At 38.3% G+C, this 24794-nt stretch overlaps 1 protein-coding gene across 1 annotated transcript in view; it reads left to right on the forward strand.

The window, feature by feature from the left end:
* ABCB7 (ATP binding cassette subfamily B member 7) overlaps positions 1-24794 on the forward strand; it is a 42781-nt gene that overhangs the window by 12926 nt on the left and 5061 nt on the right. The window contains exons 4-15 of the mRNA XM_027464995.3: positions 3739-3858; positions 11356-11488; positions 11937-12205; positions 13383-13471; positions 13554-13641; positions 14559-14733; positions 15807-15964; positions 16503-16666; positions 16827-16956; positions 17400-17571; positions 21268-21371; positions 22954-23061. Of these exons, the coding sequence (XP_027320796.3) occupies positions 3739-3858; positions 11356-11488; positions 11937-12205; positions 13383-13471; positions 13554-13641; positions 14559-14733; positions 15807-15964; positions 16503-16666; positions 16827-16956; positions 17400-17571; positions 21268-21371; positions 22954-23061 (1710 nt within the window). The remainder of the gene's footprint in view (positions 1-3738; positions 3859-11355; positions 11489-11936; positions 12206-13382; positions 13472-13553; positions 13642-14558; positions 14734-15806; positions 15965-16502; positions 16667-16826; positions 16957-17399; positions 17572-21267; positions 21372-22953; positions 23062-24794) is intronic.

Genomic DNA, 24794 nt, shown 5'->3' on the forward strand with positions numbered 1-24794 from the left:
TACGTGCAACAGCGGCCCATGTGCTGGAGACTGAAACTGAAAACAGTAATGTTCTTTTACCATCTTCAATTTCTTTTTTGTGTGTTAGACTTCTGTAAACAGAAGAGACAGGAATAGAAGCTGTGGTGTCTGTCTGGTTGCTAAGCAGTCGTATATTACTTTCTTATGGAAACGCTGAGAGTCATGATGGAGAGCTGCTAATTAGCCTGCCCCTGCCACCATTTCACCTGGTTGCTATTTGGTTTGCTAGTCATTGCCTGCCCTCCTTGGAGGGATGGCTAGTGCTAAGTAGTCTGTTTTGTTTTTTTCTCAAAGTTTGGAAGAAAAATGCAGGCCCTAGTCTGACGCGTACTTCAGCTGATCTGGCAGCCCCAGAAAGAATTGTACTTCACCCTGGAGTTTTGCTGTGACTGTATGGTCTGGTAGTGAGCTAGTGAGAACTGGTTCAGCTGAAAAATAACTTGCTCAAAGGGGAGAGAACAATGTGTCATGTGTGCGTGCCCCCCCACAGTAACAGCAGCAATTCTACTGCTTCACTCAAAGTATGTTGCATACCCTGGACTGAAACAGTCTTTAAAAAAATAAATCTTGTTCTACGTTCTCAGCCATACTTTGTCTCGTGCTACTGAATTTGCAGAATTATCTGACTTTTCCATGAGCAGAAACCCTGCAGCAAACACTGAAGAGTTTCCTGCTGGTTTCATAAACTGAATCAGCTCATCGAGGTGTTCTGTGAGCTCCAGAAGTGGTGTGAGAAAGGGGCCAGGGCTGTGCAGGTCAGTGCTGCAGAGAGGTGGGGAAGCAGCGGAGGAAGCAAGCTGTTAGTGGCTCGCAGAATTACCTCGTGCAGGTGTGAGGCAGCTTGTGCTGCTGCAATACAGAGGGTGATACAGCTTCGTGAGTGAGTACACAGGGAGCCAGGACAGGGCCTTTTTTCTTCATCAGCAGTGACAGCTTAAATGCAAGTCAAACTACCACTTTTTGTCCATCATGCTGCTGATAGATCATCCTCCTAGCGCAAACTTTATCCATAAAGTCACGGGGCCAGCCCAGTAAATGCTTTGCAATACTCAGTAATCTTGGAGATTGTGGACAGGAATGATTTCTTTTCTTTTTTCTTTATTTTTTTTTCCTTTCTAAAAGTATTTTAGAAGGTTCAGAATCTGGAATGGGTAGGGACAGGAAGAGAGTCTGTGCTCGTTCTTTTGCCAGTTGGTCTTCAGTATTCCATAGTGTTATAAAAACATGCTGTGCTAAAAAGGAGGGGGGAAAAAGGCTTTTCTTTGCTACCTGCTATAGTATAAATCTAATAATTCTCCTTCCATTTCTTTGGAAATAAGCCTTGGAAGAAAACAAAACATATCACTGTTACTTAAAAGGTTAAAATAAGCACCTTATTCTTGACCTTTTTATATACCACAGAAATCAAAAAATGACCTCAGTCTATTAAATTGCTTATTTTAATTCGGAATCTTATTACTTGCATAGTTTAACAATTTTCATTTTTCAGCTTGTGTTTCTGTACAACAGGAACATTTATTTCATGGTAAACTTTGATGTAACGTGCGTGCATTTTGCATCTCCTTTGATATTTCTTCTTGTCCCTTTGCAAGGCCTTTGGCAAATGACTGGCTGCCTTTGGACTTTTTCTGAACGAATTTTCTTCTGTCGCTGTTCAGAGCCATGCAGAAACTGAAATGGATTCCTTGTTTGCCATCAATGTACTTCTTTATTTTTAATAGCTTCTCTATACAAAGTCCAGCTATCCAGTAGCAACATATAATTAGAACTACTCTGGTTGTGCGAGTATCTTTTGTGTTCATGGGATACCATTTCTTTTACCTTCCTTTTTAGTCTGTGAGAGGTGATCAAAGATATTGCCCAAATGTTTGAAATGCTATTCATGCATATCCTTAGCTCAAGTGGAAAGCGATGTGTTTGTGCTGCAGCAAATAGCTCCATCTCCTCAGACAGAGAAGACAACAGAAATAATTTTGCAGCCTCTGTTCACTTACAAATCTTCAATATATCCATTTTTTAAGTCACTTGAAATGTGCTTATACTTTGCAATACTCAAATATGTTTTCAGTTGTTGACAATACTCAATATCTTCTGTTGCTTTCCTTTGAAGCGATGACTAGAAACTATGTGATGAATTTTCCAGTGCTTTTAAATGCTTACATTTGTAGGATTGGCTTCACAGGTTGCCTTAGCAGTCATACCTCTTCACAGAGCTCTCCTTTCTCATTCACACTGGACCTTAAGAGAGAATTTTTATTCTAATTGGTTTTATTTTCCAGACCGAGGCATGAGAATGTAAAATGTACAAACTAGTAAGGGAAGCATTAAAATACATTGTAAAATGTTCCCTTTCCACCTACTTCTGTAATGAAAAGTCATCTTAAAGTGTGGACTGAATTTTCTTTCCCCTTCCTCCCCAGTTACAAAATAATGCCTGAAATAGAGAGATTAGCTGCTACTTGCTGCCCTCCCTCCAGCTTTAGATAACCTTCTCGTCTCTGAAGTTAACCCCAGGTTATCCAACAACAACAACAAAAATTTTTGGTACTCAATGTGCTTTTATTCTTGATTGGCTAGCTTTGTTTAGGCTTCAGCTGCTGTAATCAGCTTTGGAGTTTAGTGGAATATCTATATAAAGTGTAAGTGATGCATCAAACTGTCTATAAAATAACCTCTCTATGGAGAAAAAAAGGCATTTCTGAAGACTTTTTTGTCTGAATCATGGTGTAGTCATTAGAAGAATATTTGAGGTTTGGAGAATAGAAATCATTAAGGTTTTATATTAAAAAAAAGACATATCCAGTTACATTAATATGTGGCTGTGTACATCTTAAAAGCGGGGCAAAGGCTGATTACTCAAATTCAAGGGCCGTTCTGTTAAACAAAGTGGTGATGTTTGAAGCTGAGTGGAAGCAACAGGGGTAGTTCTCCTGCTGGTAGTCCTGCCTTCGTTGGGCACCCATTGAAGGCCAACCTTTGTGCTCCTGAAAATGAGCTCTAGAAGATGTGCAAAAAATGAGAGGATGTTTCTCATTTTACTGCTGAGGTGAAAGGATGACCAAAACCTGTACACATGGTTGTTGGAGAAGCTTAAATGTGTAGTAATGCAAGCAATTAATCTGATCTCAAATTTGCATACAGTTCAATTTGTGTATCAGCAGAAGTGTTTAGTTTGGGATTCATACAAGTTCCTGCAGTGCTAGTGATTTTTCTAAGTACTGCATTTTATTGTGACTCACTGAATGTTCTCCAGACTACTTTGTTAACCTTTCAGGCTTCTTTCTTGCTTTATGCTTTTTGTTAATTTTTTTGGTTGTTTTCCCTCTGGTTGTTTTTGTGCTGTGTTAAATCAGCTTCTGAAGAAGGAATACCAAGCCCTTGCATCCTGTATAGGAATCTTGGGAAGATAAAAACAAGGAGCAGTTTATTTGTTTTGTGAACAATTTCAACTGGTTTATTTTCTGTTTTCCATTTATGTTATACTTGTACTCTTGAGGAGACATGAGTTAAGCACAATCCATCTATTTTTACAGTATCCTGGTTATAAGCCTAAAAAAAATTCCAGTTCAAAATATTAATATGTTGTCCTAGGCTCAAACACTGAGAACTGTCTGCCTATCAAAATGCAAAAGTTACACAAATGTATAAAATTCATCCTTAATTGTACTGTTAGTTTGCTTCTCTTTGTAACGCGATGCCTTTGTTCTTTTTCAATAGCTGAAGGAGATAGATGCCAAAAAGATTGTCAGAGCAATGTTGTCTTACGTGTGGCCCAAAGACAGACCAGACCTGCGAGCCAGAGTAGCCATATCTCTGGGGTTCTTGGCAAGTGCAAAGGTAAGAACAGATACTTCCTTGCGTTATAATACTTGTGCTCTTGCTTGCAACAAAACTAGTGTTTGTTAGCTCTCAGAAGGACATAGGCATACAAAAGCTTTCTGCAGATCAGTGGAGGATATAATTCAAATTTTGTACAATCCTTGTAGAAATAATGTAGAAGAGCAATTGTTAACTTTGCAAATGTTTTGCTTTTGGAAAAAAGAAATATTTGATTAAAAAATATTGGGAGTAAATTTTGTAAGTGTCAGTGAAACATATGGCTCAACTGTCTTTCCTCTGAATGGCAATTTTTACCACGGCTAATATTAGTATCTTGCTGGGATAAGCTAAAGTAGGTGCTACTTAGCAGTGAGTTTTAGCACTTAAGGAAGTACAACGAAACTAGCTTATCAGCTTTCAGCAATATTGCCGTGTTATGAAAAGAAAGCGAAGAAACGCTCTGTTATCACCTACGTGGCTGGAGTTTACTTGGAAGAGAAATGTGCTCATTTATTCGAGCTGACGAGGAAGAGCCAATCTTTTGGTGTACAGCTCTTTCTCGCAGAGGCAATCTATCAGGTGGGAGCTGGTACTGTCTCCAGTAGATATTTGTGTTTGTGCTGCTGCTGCTGTTCAGGAAGTTGCTGATAATGCAGTTGACAACATGTACAAACATGCAATATTCTGCAAGTAAAATTCCACCTTTTTTTTGTATGTCTGTACAAAATATTACGGCGATGCCTTTGATTGCAATTGAAACGTATCTGGGAAGCTATCTGCTCAAAATGCAGATGCTCAGAGTGTTTTGCTTTACGTGCCATGTGGTTACCCTCACGGTACTATTTAACTTGATTATATGGTTGGTTCGTTGGTATTTTGTGGTCTGCTTTTAGGTACGCCCCACTTACCAGATGTATATGAAAATTCTCTTAACTGAGTTTCTTGTTAAAGCCTCTTACTAGTATTACAGACAGTAATCCGAAGGCAACTTTGAAAGAAGTTTGAAGTATTCTTTTTCTCTCCTCGCAGCCCTGCTCTCCTAATTAGTAGGGTTATTTGAATGCGACAGCGGATGTGAATCCAGAATCTGATCCTGCATGTGGCATCACTGTACCTTGCTTTTAGGAAATCTGATAACGTTCCAGGCAGCGTTTTGGGTGCTAATGGAAATCGATGTCCAGGATGCATGACTCTTGCAAATAGCTTTCTATTAGGGACTCCTGTTAAGCATCCGTCTGTACCAGGGTGTGCTAATACACAGTGTCACCTGAGACATCTAGAGAAACCTGGTTTGCTTGAGGGGTGGCATGGGATTCCCCCTCTTGATTGTTTTAATGAATCCTGCTTTCTCACATAGTCTGAGACATTAATAATGTTGCTAAAGCTTATTTCACTGCAGTAAGTGACTTCCTTTGTGGCAGCGGTGGCACTTCTTGTTCTCAGTCACAGAAGTCTCTTTGTAAGTACGTAGCACCTGTTAGGCAGCCAGTTAAGGTTTTCTGTTTCTTCAGATTTGGAAATAATTGTTCTGTGGAGTTTCTTGTAGTAATGCTTCCTAACTGGAGAGGTTAGTTATGGAATTTTAGCTTTTGTTTCCTAACTCGGTATGCCATGTCGGATTTGAACTACAGGTGGTCAGAACACCAGCTAGGGCGTTTGGTGTACAGCTGAATTCTCTGCTGGGAGAGCCGCGTGTTTTCCCCAGTCCCATGTCAGAAAATCAGACATCTAATTGCTCTTTGGGGAAGAAACTGGATGTTTGGACCTCTCTTAAGTGTTCAGTTTCCTACTTCAGATATAGCCTGGAAGCCCTGGTGTCCAAAGCAGCTTCCCAGAAGGAGGCAGCAGAAAACCTGTTGAGCTTTGTTCGGGTTTAAGGAGATGCCAGTTAAAACAAATGTTTTGTGAGAAAGTTTTTCTGAGGGCAAACAAGAATTTAATTGGGAAAACATACAATGTGCTCTCTGCAGATGTGTATTGTAACAGGCTGGCGTGAAAACTTTCATGGATGTCTTCTAGCAATCCTTTACTCACATTCTTTGTTTTGTGCTTTTCTATCATAACAAAGCTTTATTAGATCTCAAAGATAAAATAACTGCAATCTACCACGTTATCCCTCCTCACCCGAGCTATATCCACCCTTCCTTTTGGGGTAAATTTTCTTAAACTGCTTCATATTTTACACACGCAAAGTATGCACATGGTTATTGTGGCATGCAGTGGATTGGTACAGAGCTGGTAAATCTGTCCCGTCTTGGAGCCCTGAATGTGCTCTTTATCCAGAGTGAGCTAGAGGTCACTTTGTCCTATAGGGAATGAAATAGAAATCAGTTTACCTGTAACTTGCCTGGACCATGAATAAACCTGTACGGATTCCTCATTGTCCGATTTGGGGAGCCTTTGTTCTGGCTGCTTGTGAGGTTAATTACGATGTACTTGATAGACCACACAAGCAGTTAGTTAGAGGTTTGCAGCTATTCAGTTGTCAACACAAGAATGCCAGCGTATCTTTCTCCTCGCTGCAGTCCTGGCCTGCTTTCTTTGTTCACTATGAACTTGTCTGCATCTGAAGGGTTTCCGTCCTTAGAATGCAGTTGGTATAAAGACTGCTTGTTCTTAGGGCTTTTGCACAGAGAACTGTGTGGTCATGATGCCTGCTACTGGTCACCTTTCACCGTAAGAAATGCTTTTGTAAGCCTTTTGGTCAACTACTTTTGAGTTACTCAAAGGAGTTGGGGGTTCTATACCTATATATGAAGTTAAGTTTCCTGTTAAAAGATCCAAACAGCAGCTCTCTGAGACAGAGGCTGTAGCATGGCTTCAGTTTTCTTGTAAGAAAATGCCAGAGAAACCACAGAGGGGAGGTGGTTTATGAAATCCTCAGCCACAGGAAAAATTCTGGGAGTTCACACCGCGTTTGATTTGGTCTTGCTTAACCACAAAGCACAAAGAAGCTGGAGAACATACCTCCTTTTCCTGCTGCTTGTGAAATAATTTGTCTTATTTCTTATCTCTTTCAGTCTTCCAGTTCAGTAAAACTCAATTTCAAAACAAAAGCTGAGTGTGCGTACAGCTACTGAAGAGCCTGCAGTTATAATCCGTCTTGACTCCTTTAGTGGGGCCCAGTTGCCTGTCATTACACAAGTTATTGTGATTTTTGGTTCCTTTTTGTCTACACATAACTGCTAGTAGTATTGTTAGCCTTCAAAGTGAGCTGTTTGTATAGCTTTTTATGACTGGGAGCTGACAGAATGAAGTCTGCTCAAGGGCTAGTAAGGTCTTTTTTTTCCTTTGGAAGACTTGTTATATTATGACATGCTTTAAATTTTTATCTTAAATATTTATTGCCTATCTAGACTTGTGTGATCTGAAAGTTGCAATAGGAAGACAGGTGAGAGGCGCACACGAGGCATTATCTGTTTTCAGATGCGTAGATTAGCCTGCACAGGTTTTGTATATTTTTAATTTTTCCTTTCTTTTTTTTGTCTTCTCTCCTATGATATGTGTAATAAACCCCTTCCTTCTTCCTTTTTTTTTTTTTTTTTTTTTTTGGCACAAGAAGAAAAAGTGCTCTGGCTCCTGAGGAGCTGGATTAAACATGTGAATATGACAAAATCTCGTCACTTCTGTGAGACTGCAATGTTTTTTGGTCTCTCTTGGTCACAGAACAAGTATGTGTTATTCATAAGCCAGAGAAGTCTTTCAGTAAATATGCATTTCTAGTGACTGCTAGTTCTGTAAGTTTCAGGAGAGGAAGTTGTTTGGCTAAATAGGCAAGTATTGTACTGTATCTTTGCACACAGACAAAATTTAATGATACCTATCCGATCACTTACAGCAAGTACATTGTCTTTGTTTGAGCCCTTTCAGTGATTGCATGGAATTAGATAATCACAGTAAATGTCAGAGACTGTTAAGTTTTTTAACAAGTTTCAGGTGAAAAGTGTTTCTAGATTTTAACTGGTTTTTCTTCTACTGTAGAACTTGTTTCAGATCATCAGTGAATTCAAAGAAGGCACAAAACTAGATGGGGGTTCCCTGCCTCTCTTTTGGGCCACATTTTCTAGCTTTTGTTAGCAATCTTACCTCTGTATGGGATGGACTTTTATGCTTTTATATTGGCCCAGAGATAATGGTCATCGGTTTTCATTGAATTACTGTCCAAAAATAAGTTTGCTGTAGACCAGTTTTATCATGTTGGGGCTCAGCGTGTCACTCATTCATCATCTTTATTAAACAAGAAATACTAGGAAAAACAAAAGGAGAGATAAGACTGTTTGCCCTAAAAATAGTGCAGTCCCATAAGTGAATAGAGATGCTGATGCTTTATCAGCTTAAAACAGTGCAGTTGTTTAAAAAAATAAAGATGTTTAAACTCATTTAAGCATGATGTATTGCACTGTACCGTGCTGTTAATTGGGGACTGTTGAGTTGGGATGACTTCATGGGTGCTGTATTTGATACCCTGTAAATTCAGGCAGGGATTAGCTATTCATTCAAAATTATAAATAGAAAATATACAAACTTATTTTTAAATGGTCTTTTTAATGGGAATTGTTATCAGCCTTTTAGGCATTAGGAAGAGGAGGGAAACCCAAATAGATACACTGCCTGAGATGATTGTTTTGCACGGTAGCTTTGCACAGTACCTATGTGTGCTTAAAGCTTTGTGCTCTGTGTCAGCAAGCTACAAAAGAAGTGGCTGGAATTCATGCAGAAGGCTAAAATTTTGTTTCCATTAATGTGAACATGATCTCATGGATGTTACAAATTGAGTAGGAAAGGCCTGTTTCTAATAATGGTCTCATCTCTCTTGCTATAAACTTCGTAAGATTAACTTTTTTTTCTTCCTATGACTAGAAAGCAGCAGGCTGCCTTGATTGCTAATGAAATGCAATACTGGGCTGCCTGTTATTCAGACTTTACCCTCCAAGAGTCAGAACAACTATAACCTGAGACCAGGCTTTAAATTTCATTTAATACTCTGCTGGGTGGAATTATATTGATGTGAAAGAAGACGTTTCTGCAAAGTTGTAGGCTGTTACCAGTTAAATTAATTGGGAGTGGAAAACCGCAGTTTAAAGAATATCCTTTTTTTTTTTTTAATGGACTTTAAAATATATCTGTAGTTCTATTTCTAAACTACCTGTAGTATAGCACAGTTTACTGAAGAGTAAAATTCCCGCAGAGGGATTTGTAAGAATCTGCAGCAAATCAAGACAATCTGCATTACAATACTCTTATTTTCCACTGAGCAGTCTCTCCCAGGAAAACCTGCACTGTCACGTTGGTCATCAGTATCACACAAACGGTAGTATATTCTTCTTCATTAAGAGCAAAATGCTACCAAAAATTGAGTTTTAGTAACTCTAAAAGGAATAATAGGCTTTTTTTTATTTTATTTTACTGTGGACTAGGGGGGATGTATTTGGATTGGTGTTGTAAAGATGGAAAATCTCTGTTAATAGCATCCACAGTTCTTTGTAGGGCTTCATGCTTAACATTTAAGCACATCATAACAGTAACCTGTTATTCTGTTGTATAATTGAAGTTATCAGTCATCATTTTATACTGCTGCTTTGAGGGTATTTGTTAAATCTGACTTTTTTAATGGAGATTTTCAATACTCTAGTCTCTTAGGGAGCCGTTGGTGAGTGACACTCAGGCTTGCACTAGATGAATTTCAGAGTGTTGTATTTGAAATAGGACCTGATCTTTCAGCTGATTTCATTTTGCAACCACAAACCAACCAGTAATAATCTCACCTAGATGCTGTTATGTCTCAGTTGTCTCCTCTCAGGAGCTGTACTTCAGTTGGCCTTTTTTTTTAACTTTCTGTACTTTCTTCTGCTTAGTGTATTTCAGAGAGGAGAGAGAAGGGGAGAAAGGATTCCCTCCTCATTTGCATTTGATACTCTTGCCTAAAACAGAGTTTAAAAAATAAACAACAGATAAAATAAATTAGCTATTTTTTTCTTTAATCCTTTAGCATGAAGCAGTATTTCCAAAAACTCTTTTAGTTAAGTACTTACGTTCCACTATTCATAGTGGTTCTTAACACTGAGAATATTTGGTTCTGAGATAGTTCTTATAATTACTAGAAATTTTATCTTCCAGCTTGATTTCGGACTGAATTTATAGAAGACTTTACCACTCTTTTCACTTGAAGCTTAGTTTTCTCTAGTTAATTTACACAGATTTTGACTGGACTTCCAGCTCTGACTGATGTCCCTAAAAACAGTTGAGATCTAAGTGGGTATGCAAAACATTTGGTGGAAAGAACTGAAATATCTTTGTCAATCTGCTTTGGGTTTTGTTTTCTTATCATGTGAAATAATTTGTCATCTGCCTGTGTTTTTTCTAAATAATTACCAAAAAAAAAAAAAGCATTTTAAAAAACACAACCTTATGCGAGGTCAGTTGATTGTAAAGTATTTTAACATCTGCCATGATTGTCAGATTTGAAGTCTTAAGATGCTTGTTCAACTGCTAAGAAACTTGTATATCGTATTTCTGAAATCCGGGGAGCAGTTTGAATGAATGAGTTCAGTTAATTAAGTGTAACAGAATTTTTTTTATTGTTGGTATAAATGAATGGTGCAATAATGAAATATTAAGAAGACTTAAGATTTCATACTTTCTTTATGACTTCCAGTATTTTCTTATGCTACAATTGTATGAGGGCAACTAAAAGCAGTCCTAAAGTTGATCTGTTTATGTATTTAGCTGTCTTGTTTCTCACATGTAGGGCAGACACCGCTACTGGAGGAGATGCAATTGGGTTGTGGTGCTCTTACAAAAATTCGTAGTGACATAGCACGTGTTGGGGTGGATATAATTGTTTGAAAGCTCATGTTAAAGCAATTCATAGCAGCTTGTAGACTATGGAGTCTTTTGTGTCCCTGTTGGGGTTAGTGGAGATGTTAGGATGAATGTAGATACTAAGTGAATGTTTGTAGTGATGTTGCAAATGGAAAGTGTTTAAATATTGAGGCAATATTCACTGTCAGAAGAGACAAAGGGGAGATTCATTTCTTTCCTTGGATTTCACTGCAGCTTTGGTCTAATCTATCTTGGTTGGCCCGGAGTTAGCAGTGTGTGGGTGGCTTAGTTTTTGGGTACTGGGAGTTGTTCTGACCAAGTGTTGCTGCACAGAGCAAGCGCCCTGTAATGACAGCATCATTTAATGGCACTGAGGGTGCGTCCTGCAGCGTCTGCTCCTTGATACATTTCCCAATCTTGCCACTGCTGTAATGAGCGCTCTGCCTTGGTAAACAGTGCTGGTGCAGTTTATTTAGGGTAGAAGTTATCTTTTGTGTGTGGGACGCACAAATGACCCCGCAGTCCCAGGAATAAAGACTTAATAGTAGGGAGAAAATTCTACTTGAAATTGAGAGCCAGCCCACCAGCACGAAGTGGTTAAGAGCCAAGTGTAACGGTGCAGCTATTTCAGAAAAAATGCTCACATGGCATATATCTGTTTCAGTGCATAATTGGTGTTGTTTTGCCTTTTAGGCCATGAATATACTGGTTCCCTTCATGTTCAAATACGCAGTAGACAACCTCAACCAGATATCGGGAAACGTGCTGAACCTGAGTGATGCACCAAATACTGTTGCAACCGTGGCAACTGCTGTTCTCATTGGCTGTAAGTGGGATTCCCAAATCTGTTGACAGGTGTTAACTTCCTTCAGCAAGGCAGTGGGATAGCACAGCTTCCCACCTTTGCACCGCCAAGCATCTGGAATAGTTATTCTGGAGTGGCTTCTGTGTTGACCTCTTATTTCCAATGTTCTGTGACCTCGCTTTTGCTGTTCCAGGTTTAAGAAAAAAAAAAAAAGGTTCCAGAAACAATCGTTGATTATAAATCCTACCCTTTGCTATATCCATCTGAAAATAAAACTGATTAAAAATACACATGCAGTGCTTTATAAATGAAAAGTAGCATAAAATTTTTAACCAATTAAATATAAATTAGCTTTGAAGTAAGAATGTTGAAAATATGTAAAGAATGAGTCTAACATTATCTTTTCAGGCGTGAAGGGAATTTGTAAAAAATAATTATTTTCACTTTGTAAATTTTTCATCTTTTTTAGATGGCATCTCGAGAGCTGGGGCGGCATTGTTTAATGAAGCTAGAAATGCAGTATTTGGGAAAGTAGCACAAAATTCAATCAGAAGGATAGCAAAGAATGTGTTTCTACATCTTCATAACCTGGATTTAGCATTCCATCTAAGTAGGCAAACCGGAGCTCTGTCAAAAACCATTGACAGAGGAACGAGAGGTATCAGCTTTGTTCTTAGTGCACTAGTATTTAATCTGGGACCTACCATGTTTGAAGTGGCACTGGTCAGTGGAATTCTGGTAAGTGTTCACTCTGTTTGTGGCTTGGAATTGTCGTCTTTAGTATTAAAAGACTGATTTACTTTTTCCAAAATCTGCAAAGTATTAAGAAAAATGAATTGAATTTACATACGTTGTAAAAAGCGACTGTAAAGGAGAGTAATTTATACTTTTCAAATATTAGTTGTTTAAATCTCCTTACCTGAAATTATTTGCGCGCTCAATGCCTGCCTCTAGCCAATGATGTTTATGTGGAGAGTTTTTAATGTTCTTCTAAAGAATTGTTGAAAAAATGAAATCAGGAAAATAAACTGAGCACAAAAGTGTCTAATCTATCTGGGCACATACTGAGAAGGCAGGATGTGAACATCCAGAAATGTTACATACTGGTGTGTTCGGAGTAGGGGAGGGGAGTGAATATTGGCTGATCTTAGCTTTCAATTTTAAATTAGAGAAGAAATCTTCTGGAAAACAGACTTCTCTTTGCAGGTTTCAAGCTTGATGAGGTGAATTTTAAACTCATCTTATAAATCACACCTACTGTCTTTTAAATCAGGGTGTTTGGATATTTGTATGCTAAAATCTAGGTGTTGGTTATACAGTTTAAACTAAATTAGAAGTAAGAATCTTGATTTGTTTATTCTCTTCTTCTTGAAGCACTTCAATGTGACAATAAGTTAAAAACACTGATGATATTTGGTTAAATTTATATAACCTTTAGAAGTTGCAAATTAAGCTGGCTAACAGCCAACCTGCCTGATTTTTTTTTTCTATGGCTTTTCTCTCCTGTTATACTCCAAAACAGAGAAAACACTTCATAAATTGTTTTCAAGGCCACTTATTTCTTCTGCTGTCTTCAGCTTTCTATCAGTCTACAGAAGGAGCTTGTAAACAGATATTTACATGCGCAAACACTGATAACATTTGTTTTATAATGGCAAAAATAACTTTCTAGTATCACGTTATACATTATCTGTTGCTTATCTCTTTTTTTTAACCTACACTCTTATCCTTGCTACTTGTGAGTTTATACCTGTGGTTCAGAGCAGGGACTGTGGGAGGGATCTTCAGAGTTCTTGTGTCTGGGACTGAGATACCAAAATTTGAGAGACAGTGGAAAAAATATTTCTAAATTAAAGTTAATTACAAGCATTTAACTTTAAAAAATGAGTCGTCATAATTTTTTTTGATCTTCTAGTACTACAAATGTGGTGCAGAGTTCGCATTAGTAACCCTGGGGACGCTGGGAGCATATGCAGCATTCACAATAGGAATTACACAGTGGAGGTAAGCCATCCCCTCAGATTCGTCAGAGTGCTTAGTACTGCTCAGCCTGAACTTTTGACTGTATTAAGCCTTCCTTTTACAGGACTAAGTTTCGAATAGAAATGAACAAAGCAGATAATGATGCAGGTAATGCTGCAATTGATTCGCTACTAAATTATGAGACTGTGAAGGTAAGAGAGATCTTTGTTTTATTTCTGTCAGCCTAAGTAAAATGAGTCATAAGATTATTTTTATAGGGCTACATATTTGGAGCATTAGCACATTTTTTAAAAATCATTATTCATTTGAAGAGTGCTGTGTGATACTGGTGGAGTAGCATAGAAGTTGTTAGCAGGGCTTAAAAAAAACTGCTGCTGAAGAGTAAAAAGATTTTCATGACTGAATTTTCTTGACCATCAGTTTCTGCAAAGCATAAACTTAGTCTTGTGTACATGTTTCCAAAAATTTTCTTCTGAATGTCAACCTGCAGCATACAGTCTTCTCAAATGACCATGCGTACTGTTTGCTTCACCTGTTACTTCTTGTAGCACTCTTATTGCAATTTTTGCATGAAAGACCAGGTCTCTATTGAGTTTTCTGCTGCTGCTCGAAACAGTTCCTGTGCAGTTTTGAAACTGAGCATGCTCATGTTGATATTATGCTTCTATTAATTGGAGAGTAGAACTGGAAAGAAGTAGTATGAGAACTACTTTTCTTGAGACTTTGCCATCATTGCAGTAGCAATGATGATACTACCTGGAGAACAGAAACTTTTCTTTTTAGTAGCAGCTGGTGTTTGGCTTGGATATTAATTGTGTAGAAGCTCTCTGAGAGACAGTGTTAGTAGAATATGAGGATGGCAGGGATCTCTGTATTGTCTCCTTTCCCAGTGTGGGGCGTGCTGCATTTTCTCATTTGTAGAGTGACCTGAGTTCATAAAGGTTTCATACACAAATCTTTTATCTTCCTTTCATTGTAGTTGTCAGAATTGTGGCAGGGGGGCAGGGGGTGTCTGTGCATGTGGTATGCTTATGCTGAATTTTGTAATTAGTGAGATATGTGGTCTGGTATGATTGAGAATGTCTCATTATTTTTGTGCCTATTGTAGTATTTCAATAATGAAAAATATGAGGCCCAACGGTATGATGGATTCTTGAAGACGTATGAAAACGCTTCTCTGAAGACTACCTCGACTTTAGCTCTCCTCAACTTTGGGCAAAGCGCTATATTTAGTGTTGGCTTAACAGCCATCATGGTGCTTGCTAGCCAGGGCATTGTTGCAGGTAACTGATCTATCTATAAGCTAAAATTGATTCTCCTTTACCTTAATCCATACTAGAGGTGTTAATTAACTTGTGGTTGATGTGATAGTTCATCTTAAAATTGTGTTTTCTTGAGAGTATTGGAGTTTCCTGGAGCATTATTAGTTCCATGATAAATATTGCAGTAACTAGTGTGATTTTGCTAAAGACATTTTAAAAGTTTAGCAGTTAGAGGAAGTTCCTAAGAAAATGCATCTTAGGCAAGTTTCTGTTGATAGATTTTGGAAGAAACTTCTATGAGTAAGAATGCTTCTTTTGGGGAAAGTTTTTAATTTCTACAAGGGCCCTTTCATTTTACCCTTCTTCCTTCCCATGTTGGCAAGAACCAGAACTTTTTCCCCAGTGTATACAGAAATGTAATTTTGTTAGCAGTGACCTTCACGTTGTTAGATTAGTGAAGGTGCTTTATTAAATGACTTCGTTTCTATGTGCTAGAGTTTTTCTACCTATATTGGTGTAATTCACTGCATAGAGGAAAACTTGCTTGTTTAGGAGGATGGAGTACAAGCTTCAAATATTGTAGATGACTGCATTATCAGAATGAGACTCAGCTAAAGGACCATGTGATTTTAGAGTAAAAACAATGATCTTGATCATTTGATTTCTCAATCAAATTCCATGGTTTGGTTTTGTCTGCAGTTTTACTTCAGTTTCAAAATGACCATATTTCCTGATTGCTTGCTTTCACGTATTAGTTCCTCTCCTTGTGCTTTTAACTTAAGACTGCTTCCCGCTATTGAATTTACAACTTCATAATCTGATATTTTTTTTGTGAATTTCCTGAAATGCTGCTGGTCTTACTTTCCAGGTGCTATTTTAGCTTTTCTGGTGAAATTCACACCAACATTGACACTTTTTTCAGATGCTTGCCTATATAAAATCTGATCCAGTAGGAATGTATATGTTGACTATTTAGACATCTGGTTTTAGGAATGTGATACGAGAAACTAGATTATTTTTAAAAGCTATTTTGTTGCTTCCTAACAAGACAGCCTTCAAGCCTCCGTATTCTCTCTCGTCTCTCCTGTCTTAAGGCAGCCTGTCTGTTGGAGATCTCGTAATGGTGAATGGATTGCTGTTCCAACTGTCTCTTCCCCTGAACTTCCTGGGAACAGTATACAGAGAGACAAGACAAGCGCTTATAGATATGAATACACTGTTCACGCTTCTCAGTGTAGATACCAAAATCAAAGTAAGTAGTAGCTTATTTTCCTTTAAAGCATGGTGTTACTTAATAGGGGTGTTCCCTAGCAGTGCTATTACTTCACTGTGTTTACCTTCCAGGTGTAGTTTCTGTTCAAGAAAGATGTTGTAGAAGGATGTTGTCCTGCATCTTCTTTAAGTGCAGTTAGTGCAATAGCAGCTGCTTTTTTTTCTTGCAGAACCTTTTAGTGACAGCAAAAGTTGCTTCATGGAAGCTGTGTTTGTATGGAGATTTTTTTTATTTAAGTATCAATGCATTGTGCTTTTATTTGTAATTAATGATGCAGAATTTATTACTGCAGAAGAAGTTGTGAAGCAGAGTGTTTACAACAGAAATTTTTACCTTCTTTGAGGAGAAGGAGGAACGACCCAATCTTACGTGTGTGGCTGATTATAATTATTTTCAACATATCCAAGCTAGAGTGTCTATTTGCCGTTTTCTGAGCTAGGAAATGGACTGTTTAGCTTGTTGAACTGCTTGAGTTACTTTCTGGGCAGCATGTAAAGTGGCACTCTTCTTTTAATAGGACAAAGAACTGGCTCCACCCCTGCAGATCACACCACAGACTGCTGCCATCGCCTTTGATAATGTGCATTTTGAATACCTTGAGGGGCAGAAAGTCCTTGCTGGCGTGTCTTTTGAAGTCCCTGCAGGAAAGAAAGTGGCCATTGTAGGAGGTAGTGGGTCAGGGTGGGTAAATGGACTAAATCCAAAATTCTGCATCATTGATTGGCGTTTTTTAGATGTTTGTTCTTGTTTTGATTATTATTCTTGTTTGTGACATCACTGTTTGGAGATAATAAATGATGAACAGGAATGTAACATTAAATTAAATCCTTTTCAATTTCAGGAAAAGCACAATTGTGAGATTATTGTTTCGTTTCTATGAACCTCAGAAAGGAAACATTTATGTTGCTGGCCAGAACATACAGGATGTCAGTTTGGAAAGTCTGAGAAAGGCAATAGGAGTTGTACCTCAGGTATAACATGTTTCATTCTCCGCACGTAATCTGTAATAATGGTAATTCTCAGAATGTCCGAACTCGGTAGTGCCTATTTCCTTTGAAAGTCACTCCTTTTTTTTTTTTCTGGAAATATTACGAAGTTTTTGTGTGTGTCGTTACATAGACCCAATTTCTCAAACGTGTTTAAGCCTCTTAAAGCTGGACGCAGATTGTCATGAACTGATGTGCTTCTATACTTGATTACCACCTATGATGAGTTAGCAGAGTGGTGAAAGTATGCATGATATACTTAAGACACAATGAAATGTGCCCGTTTTGGGGAAATGAAATTTCCTCTAATGCTTTTACCTTTGGGCTTTGTAGAAAAATGCAAACTACTCTGTATTTATTTCTTTTGTGGACTGGGGACAGGTTTTTTGTTCAGTTTCTTGTTTCAAATGCTCTTTCCATGAATGCAGGATGCTGTTCTGTTCCATAACACCATCTATTACAATCTGCTGTATGGCAATATTAGCGCAACACCAGAAGATGTGTACGCCGTGGCAAAGTTGGCAGGAATCCACGATGCTATTCTTCGAATGCCTAATGGTTACAACACCCAAGTTGGTGAACGAGGCCTCAAGCTCTCAGGTAGGCCCTTAAGTACGCATGCGCATTTGTACCCCTTCTGCTACCTCCAAGTTTAATGCCTAATTTATTCCTCAGGCTTGCTTTTAGCTCATTTACATTATAATATAAATGCAGGGCTAAATATTGATACAAAAACCTGAAGTTTGGACGAGTGTAGTCATAAAGATACTTGAGGGAATGTGTTTTCAGGAGATAGTTTTAAATTAATATCTAAGCATGTAGATGTGTCTAAATAAAAATGATCTTTCCTGTAATGTGTTTGGGTAGTGGAATGCATGTGAATAGAATTGGGAGCTTTGTGTGCTTGGCATGTAGGAGACCTTCCAAATTTGAGTTTTTAAATCTAAACTCATAGCAGCTGACAGCGAGATATTTATCTTTGCAGTTGATAGTAAGTAATGCTGTGGGATATATTGCTGTTGCAGCATAGTTGTTTTAGAGCTTATTCATAATGAAAAGGCAATTATATCTTACTATTTTTAAGAAACAATGCAAAAATGGTGTCTATGTATTTGTAAGCCATGGATTTATGTAACACCGCCTTGGTGAAGTGTAAGTTGTCAGTGTTCCTCCATAGTTGGGTATGTACCGTGTAAAGTGGTGTAACTGGCCTACCCAAGAAAGCAGCATCACAGCATTAGCCAGGCTTTGCTAGGCATGCTAGCCATGCTTTGGCCGCTCTTACACAATTCCAATCTACTTCTTCTCTCCAGGCATCTGTAATATTACAATTACCCATTTTTTTTTAGGGAAGATGATGTAGGAAAGCAAACGTTCTTCCTGTGGCATTGTTAAGGGAATGATAATCTAAGATGAGGGATCACATGGAAGCTGGGGAGTGTCTAAATCAAGTCCCCCGTTCTTCTGTTTTTTATTGTAGGACATAGGATTATAAATGTATGGAGTTGAAGTATAACTCTTCTAGGTAGCAGCAAGATTCCAATAAAATGCTTTCAGTTGAAATTTCTTAAGTTGTAGCTGCTTTGAGAGAAAGCCAGTAATGATGTCCATCACGCAAATGTAACAGGAAATGCATGTAGAATAAAACAAAATCAAAATTATTGTTTATGTTGAAGGGTATGTGATTATTATTATGCCATTATTACCTGACATTGTTATTATTTAATATCAACATCAATAAGTCTTTATCCTCATATGGCTCTTAAAGTTTTTAATAGATAAATGATGCAAGATAAAATGGGATAATAATTTTTGTGAGGCTTCCCCATTGAATTCACTGGGTTTTGTTTCCCCTCCTTGGTGGGTATTATGAGAAGTATAAGATGCAGTTGCAAACTTCATTAAAGCCACCTCCTGTTGCCTCGTTTTGAGAAAGCAAAGCACTGTATGTTTTTGCTTACGATTGCTAGCCAATGTGAGTAGTGCTGGGGCAATTTTTCTCTTGTTTATTTTTTTAGTACAACAAACTTAAAGTTGTTAAGATAAATGGGAGCTCAACTAAAATGTTTGGAAGGATTTTGGTAAGTGCTGAACTGTGTGCAGAGAGTAGCAATGAAGAGACTTCAGCACATACTGCCTGGGGAGACCCCCTATCACTGTGGTGGCACGTAGGACATGGCTTTCTAAATAACTCCTCCTCAATACAAGGCCTGTTTATAGCAAGCTTGTAAGACTGCATGGCAGAGCTGGTTTTTCTTCCACCCTGACTCCGTGTACAAGACACTGCTGGTCAGTAGGCTGAAGAATGGGTCAACTGTTCTCATCTCCATGTAGGATGGAGCAGTGGAGGGCAGTCTGTTCTGTTGGGAATGAGGTATGGCCCTACAGGGGAGACAGGTCTGGCCCAATGAGCTGGGAAATGTCAAAGTTTTAGGTTGGATGTTAGGAGAAACTTTACCAAAAGGGTTGTGAGGCACTGGGATGGGCTGCCCAGGGAAGTGGTGGAGTCACCATCCCTGGAGGTCTTCAAAAGATGTTTAGATGACTAGATCACTAGAGCTTAGTGATGTGGCTTAGTGGAGGACTGGTTCGTGTTAGGTCAGAGGTTGGACTTGGTGATCTTAGAGGTCTCTTCCAACCTAGATAATTCTGTGAAAGAACTGAGGTCGTTTGGAGACAACACTGGACCTTCAGAGAGTGTTGGACTGGTGGGAGTCCAGGAAAGCAGCGTATTCAGGCAGACACTGCCTGTTACAAGACAGCAAGCTGTGTGGTTTTTCTTACTATGCAGCTGCTGAAAACCTGGACTCTTTCAAACAGGATCAGAGGTTATGTTCTGTACCCAGAATGTATGTGCAGGAGGAAGCATGGGCATTTGTGAAAAGGAAATGCAGAGAGGAATGTTAGAAGGAGAATAAAATGTGAAGCACAAATCTGGGTGAGTGAGTGGAAGATAAAATAGGGACAGACTGCACTGCAGAGGGCAATGATAATGATGAAAGGTTTCTCTTGTGCTGCCTGTCTACCAAAAGTAGTGTTTTCTAGAAAGAGGATTTGGCCAACAATAGGTTTGGAACATCTTGTGGTTTACCGTGAAGTAGTAGTTTGGGCTTTTTCAAGTAGAATGTGTTGCAGTGGTTTTCTATAATAGATGTGTAATAGACGGAGCCACAACAACCTCGAGCCCTGACTTTGTGAACAAAACAATTAAAATGCTGCAGTCCTGAATGTGAATGGGGAAAAACACGAAACAAGTCCGTATGCTACAGATGTAAGGAAAGACCTTGGATTTTGTTACCATTGTATGTCTTTCAAACGTGGATATTGACAAGCTGTGAGTTTTGAACATGCTTTGAAGGAGAGAGCATATTAAAATCGACTGAGTAAATTGTGCAATTCTAATTGCTGCTGAGTTCTGCCAAAGACAGTTTAAAACTTGAGCTGCGTGATTATTATCAGCCTTTTAAATGGTTTATTAAAGCATGTTCTCTCCTGATAGGTGTGGAACATTAACAGGAATGTAATGATGTTAAATGGAATGTTTCACAGTCTTGAATGAAACAAGAGGGGACAAGTGCATGAATGTGAAATGTTTGTATTGCATACCAAATGTTTATCAGATTTTAACTTCTGAAATGCACCTGTTTTCCTGTCTGTTAAAGTTGTCCTGAGTTATTCTTGGGTAAGTGTCTGTAAGAATTGTGAAGGAAGGAAACTAGTCTGAAACTTGCTTACCTCAAAAACCAGCAGGCAGTACATTGCACAAGGAAGGTGGTTTTCAGTGCTGTATTCATTGTACTCGTAAATGAAATCTGTTTGTTAAAGCTGTTAGGTATGGACACTTTTAATCTGGGCCAGAGAGGAATGAAAAGTCAAATGAACTTCAAGGAGAGATGTGAAAGAAAAAACACATGCAAGGTGCATGAAGTAGAATACAGCAGGCAGGGACAGAGGACTTGTGTGTTCAGTTACTGCACAGGGCATTGCTTAGAGCAGGCAAATGAGTTCATACGTGGAGCTCTGTGGGGTAAGTTACTGTATATTGTCATCCTCAGCTATGTGTATGAGTCTCTTGCCTTGTAGCATGTATGAAACAGTTTTTTGTCCCTTTCTAAAAAGCTAATCAATCTTGAATGACTTTGGGTTTACCAAGGAGCAGGAACTTGATCTTTATTAAGAAAAAATTATAAACAAAACAAAAAAGTCTTGTCCGCTGCTAAATTTAGAATATTCTGGAGGTCATGATTGTAACTTCATTTTTTTTTTCCTCTTCTTCCCTCACCCCTCTCTGTTTAGGAGGAGAAAAGCAAAGGGTTGCAATTGCTAGAGCAATGTTAAAGGAGCCACTTATTTTTCTCTATGATGAAGCCACATCTTCTTTAGATTCGATTACGGAAGAGGTAAATTGGGATAAAGAAATATAAAACTTAAGTGGTGTACTGATGTCGGGTTATGATGCTTTTTCCTTGTTTTTTTCCTCCTGGAAATGGACTCCTATTTCTGCCTATTGTATGTTTTGCTGGGATTGTTAAGAGATCCTATGGTTAATTTCTTTTTCTAAAGGCCAGACCAGAGATGTGTCTCTGTCCACCTTGAGACACGGTGACGAACAGCAGCTCTGTCTCTGGGTGTATCTTCTGTTTTATGCTCTGGAGGTTCTGTTCACCATTCAGTGTTCTTCTCTGATACCAAATTCCGAATGCGGCCAGGGGAATGAAGCTTTCCGGTCCACTTTAAAATATGTTTAGATAACATCTAGCATTCATTTAAAATGTATTAAATAACTGTGAGATAACGCAGAGCAGACAAACTCCCGTTCATTGTGCAGCATCTTTCTGAGATGCAAATCAGGTGGGCGTAACCTGCAGTGCTGGTATTAATTTGTATTCATTTCACAGGAAGGGCTCCGAAACATCAGAGTGTTGTGACATAGATGTCATGACACTACCACAGTAACTGCATCAGGCTTCATAACTACGTCTTTGCTTAAACACAAAACTCTCAGCACCAGCAGTAATTTCACAAACTAATGTCATCAAAAACGAGAGCTGGAGCTGTGTTTATGTTCACTTATGCAGATTATTGAGTGAATTTATTGACCTGTAATCACTAAATTGCTTTCATTTTCCAGGTATAAAGAAATCAGAGTACAAACAGTACACCTATATAGTACCTCATTCAAATATAGTACAGCTTCCTCATTGGACCAGAAACGTTCATAACACACGCACTATTCTGCAGAACGCTTCTTGATTCTTTCTCTCTTTCATTTTGCTGTGTTTATGGCAAGAATCATAAACAAAGCAGAAAGCTTCACAGCAGAGCTGCACTTTAAAGACAGCAAATGAAAATGAAACATTTCCACAAAGGTCTGTCAGGTAATTGGAATGTTTTCTGCCAAAGACAAGCATTTTGCAGGAAAATGAAGTGGGCACTTCAGTTACTGTAGTGAGGGCACCTACTCCCAATTTTTGCTTCTTGCAACTGAGTACAGTTTGGGAAGGTGGCAAAGTGCTCACAAAGGAAGCAGCAGATGGATCAATCCCAGGATTGCTTAACTTTGTGTTCCGTGTTGGCGTGGTATTGAGAGTTTTTTTTCTTTAGCTCTCATTGATTGGAAAATCATTTTATCTTCTGTCTTTACTGTTGTTTATGTTGCTTTTGTAACGTGGCTACACAGGGGGAGGTTTTTCCTGAAATCAAGTAACACTTCATCCCTTGGGATATCTGCATTTTTCTATGAATGAAAGCTTTCTTTTCCATCCTGCTCCCCTGTTTGAGGACTTTCAGAGCACTCGTATTTCATGCTTGGGCTGCTTCTGTTTCTTGTAGACGTATCTGTTTCTTATTGTGATAGTATAGCAGTATGAGAGAGATTTCTCAACACTCATTTCCAATAATTTGCATATCTCCAGACAGCCTTTTATTTCTTCCATACGACCTAGAAGTGTTTAAGAGCATGTCTGTGTTTTAATCTTACAGAATATTCTCAGTGCTATGAGGGACATGGTGAAACACCGAACGTCAGTTTTCATTGCCCACAGGTTGTCGACAGTAGTTGATGCAGATGAAATCATTGTGCTGGATCAGGTGAGGCTATCGCCCTGTGAAGCGTAGCTTCTACATTATCTGTGTTCATTTTAGAGTCTGTGCCCATTCTGAGATATTAACACCCCTGCCAAGCTACTAAAAGCTCTTCCTGTAGAGATGAACTTTGTTAAAAAAAAAAAACAAAAAAAAAACAAACAAACAGCTTAAGCTTTGCTTTCTGTAGGTCTTTGCAACTAACCGTTTATCAGTTGTAGAAACGTGCATGTCCAACTCTTGTATGTTGTGTGTATTTTTGCTTCATTTGAATAGTACATTTAATTACAGGTGTTTATAAGGATTATGACAAATTTTGCTTGTTGCTCTGGGACTGGCAGAACGTTGCATGTTTCTAATCTGATTTACTACATGTTCCTGTCAGCTTGGCTTTGTAATGTGTTCCTCCAGTTTATGCTTCATTCTCATTACTCATTGAGTGTCTGTTTTTCAAAAACATCCATATTTTTTTTCTTTCAATGACGAGAGAGTCCAGCATATTCTGTTTCCATACAGATAAAACTGTTGGAGGACTGTTCAATCTCATTGTTATAAGTCTCAACACCATTTTCTTTGTACCTGTAGAAAATTTGCAATTACTCCCTTCCTGTATACTTCCCTTCTAAGAACAGAGAAAAGTTTATTATGTATGATTTACTAATATCACAATTCAGCCCTCATATTCAGTCTGCCCTAAGCCTATTTCCTTCTGTTACCCATAACTGGGTGTAGATTTAAAACAAATATCCTTATTGTAACTTCATAGTTACTCTTCCTGTATGCTTATGCTGAAAATGAAGTGTTCTGCTCTACTGATAAGAGATGTTAAATTTAACTCTGCGTTCATTTATGTCAGGTACTTTGTGTATACTTGTGACCTTAGGTATATCTAGTAAGCAAAAATGTGCATATCTAAAAAATTATTCTTGCAGTATAGAAAATGATTTCACAGAAAATTATAACAATATCTTATGAAACAATGACATTCCTGATTGCCTTTGCTGTACAAATTTCAGCTTCATATCAATCTCAAATTGAAGTGCTGGAGAACACTCACTTTGCAGCTCTTTTTCATTTGCTTTTGTTCTACTTGTTTTTTTTTTTTGGCTATCGCTGAAAAATCATTTTCTAAGGTGTATCCTTTATGTCACTGCATGTTACAGCATCTTGCAAGTGTTTTTTACCGTGTTATAAAGCAATCTGTGACTTTTTTTTGTTTCGATGCAAGTTTTTCACAGCTTACGAAAAGTGTGTTTTGTGTTACAGTGTAACTTGAATTAAAAATAAAAGCACAACCCAAAACTGTAAAACAGCTAGGGTGCTCACTTTCATGAATGATTTTAGTGTAAGAGAGAAAGTGGATCAGTAAGGCAGCACGGTGCAGCACTTTCTAGCAGATGACTGTTTTGCGAGGCATCCTTGACGTTTGCTTAGCAGAAAGTTGCCTCTTGTCCCAGCTTGACTGATGAGTGCTGTGTTAGCAACCAGCTAAATGAGGTGACCAGATGATTGTGGCTCTTTTTGCTTAGCAGTGGAAATATGGCACAATTTCAGCATCTTTTCAGCCTAGATAAAATCTGAATAATTCTTATGTAAACAAACACTGCAGCATTAAGATCAATATCATTAATAAAGCTGAACAGAGAAGTTAAATTTCTGGTGATTGTTCAAGAGCTATTAAAAAAAAAAAGTCATCAGTCAAAAGCTTAGTCTCCACTACAGTGAACTCTCCAAATTAA

Source organism: Anas platyrhynchos, chromosome 10 (genome assembly GCF_047663525.1).
Source record: "Anas platyrhynchos isolate ZD024472 breed Pekin duck chromosome 10, IASCAAS_PekinDuck_T2T, whole genome shotgun sequence".
Taxonomy (NCBI): domain Eukaryota; kingdom Metazoa; phylum Chordata; class Aves; order Anseriformes; family Anatidae; genus Anas; species Anas platyrhynchos.